The sequence below is a fragment of the Sitophilus oryzae genome, unplaced genomic scaffold (genome assembly GCF_002938485.1).
Source record: "Sitophilus oryzae breed Bouriz unplaced genomic scaffold, Soryzae_2.0 scaffold_169_pilon_pilon, whole genome shotgun sequence".
Lineage (NCBI taxonomy): Eukaryota > Metazoa > Arthropoda > Insecta > Coleoptera > Curculionidae > Sitophilus > Sitophilus oryzae.
In genome coordinates, this window is record NW_022146390.1 from 1,246,072 (window position 1) to 1,248,656 (window position 2,585).

The following is a 2,585-nucleotide window of genomic DNA, read 5'->3' on the forward strand; positions in this document are numbered from 1 at the left end:
GTGGCTCACCCCCTATAACTTTTTTATTTTTTCAGATAAAAAAACGAGATTTGGTATGTTAGTATATGACAAAAATTAGGATTGATTGACGTATTCAATTGTTTTTGGTCACTTCCTGTTTCACTGGAAATGACTTTTGATTTTTAAATGGCACCCTCGGTATTTTTTTACTTTATTAGATACAAAATGACATTCTGAATAGAATGACATATCATATGTCAACTTTTGACATTCTCGCTTAATAAAAAATCGTATTTTAAAATTCAATCTAGAGTGCCATGGCTATGCTAAAAACACTAATTCTTTATCCAGGAGCTTTGGAAAAATAGATTTGATCGTCTAATGTTTTTAGTGTCTTGTCCTGGCCAGTTAGAAAATGCTCAAATCGTATTTTTAATCATATCTCAATTTTTTCATTAGCATATATGGAAAAAGCATTTTGTACGAATAATTTGATACCACACACTTGGAGTGTTATTTTCTATCGAATAAAGTAAAAGATACCGAGGGTGATATTTAAAAATCAAAAGTTGTAGTCATTTCCGGTGAAACAGGAAGTGACCTAAATCAATTGAATACGTCAATCAATCCTAATTTATGTCATATACCAACATAGCAAATCTCATTTTTTTAACTGAAAAAATAAAAAAGTTATAGGAGTGAGCCACTTTTGAGACACACCCGGTATTATAAAATTCTTCGGAAAGCATTTTAGGGCATATGATCAAAGAAACTTTTTGCTTTATTTATTCTGCAGATAAACATTCACCGAACTCAAAAAAATGTGTCAAATACATTTGACACCCTGTATATCAGTATATTCAGAAATAAAACTATTGAAATGGGGTTTTTGAATAAATTAGAACAGGTAGATAAACTGGATTTTTATTTGGCCATTTTAAACCGTTATTCAAAAATCGGTTACATTAAAATTTACTGAGGACTGCAAACCCACTTGAAGAATTTAGTCCCAATTAACTATTATCATTAATATTCACTGAATATCAGTATTGTGTGGTTTTGCATATTTTATTTACTAAATATTTTACTTTATTACTTTTCTATTTGTTATCTAAATAAGCATTTTACTAATATTTTTTTTATTTCAGTCAACTTAATCACCTTCTCAGGAGGAGGCAGTTGGTCCTGGACATCACCCATGATACCAAAACTGAGCAGTACCGACCCTGAAATCAACCCTCTTCCAAAACCCACCACTACTTTCGAAGAATCCTGGATAGCAGCTTTGATGAACCTGGGCGCAGTTATAGGTCCATTTGCGGGAGGAGCTTGCGCAGGAAAATTCGGCAAAAAGAAAGCTTTACTGATCATGGCTTTACCGATGATGGCATCCCATATTCTTTGTACCATCGCTCTCAATGTTTATTTCTTTCTGGCAGCTAGATTCCTTATGGGCTTAGGTGTGGGTACGATTTTTGCTGTTGTACCAGCCTATGTAGGTGATATAGCCGAAGATAGAAATCGTGGTACTTTATGTAGTGTCTTGGGAGTCTGTAATTCTTTAGGAATATTGTTAATGTATATAGTAGGTCCTTTTTTGTCAGTCCGTTTATTTAACTTCTTAAACATCATTCCCTTGGCATTGTTTTACATCATCTTCGGTTATTTTATGCCTGACAGTCCATATGATGCCGTTAAGAAAGGAAACCGTACTTATGCCGAAGAAATCTTAATGAAACTACGAGGCAAGTCTTCAGGAGATGTTGAGAAAGAACTCCTTTACATTACTGAAATTATAGAAGCAAACTCTAATTCAGTAGATAATGGATTGTCGGCGATTCTTAAAAGCAAGAGTCTTACCAAAGGATTGATAATAAGCAACGGTTTAATGCTGTTTCAGCAACTGTCAGGAATTTGTGCAGTTCTGGGATATATGCAGAGTATCTTTGAGGTATCTGGTAGTTCTATCCCGCCCATATATTCAGCAATGATAATTGGAACTGTTCAACTTATTTCAAACTCAGCAAGTGCCCAACTAGTCGATGTTGCTGGTAGAAAAATGCTTTTGATCATCTCCCATGTATTTTCTGGTATATCTCTGGTTGCTCTTGGGGCGTATTTCTTTTTAAAACAGTTAGATCAAAACGTGGATTTTCTCGGATGGCTTCCAATAACTAGCCTAGTCATTTTTATCATCTCTTATAATTTAGGATTAGCAAACATGCCCTGGGTAGTTCTATCCGAGCTATTTCCATCAAATGTAAAAGCTATAGCTTCAGTCATAACTTCTTTTTCATGTTTCTTTTTATCTTTTGTAATTACGATGTGTTTCCCGTTTTTAAGTGCATCACTGGGTATGGCTGGTTCGTTTTGGGTATTTGCTATTTTCCTAACATGTGGCTTTGTATTTTGTATTACACTGTTACCAGAAACTAAAGGAAAGAGTGTTCTGGAAATTAAAAATATTCTGGATGGAGTTAAAAAATAATATATCATGGAAAAATTTAAAATGGTTTTTCAAGAGAGATTTAAGAAATGACATACATGTTTTTTTATGTAATTTGGATATTGTATTGTGGATCTGGTTTATCGAAATGTTTAAAAAAGCAATTAAACTTTTTTAA

The 2,585-nt window shown here is 33.4% G+C and overlaps 1 protein-coding gene across 1 annotated transcript; it reads left to right on the forward strand.

Moving 5' to 3' along the window:
• Positions 1-991: 991 nt before the first annotated feature.
• LOC115881150 (facilitated trehalose transporter Tret1-2 homolog) lies at positions 992-2,505 on the forward strand (the record flags this gene model as incomplete). The annotated part of the gene is made up of 1 exon (XM_030898527.1): positions 992-2,505. A coding segment is annotated over one exon (1,458 nt), but the record flags the coding sequence as incomplete, so codon positions are not given.
• Positions 2,506-2,585: the final 80 nt, after the last annotated feature.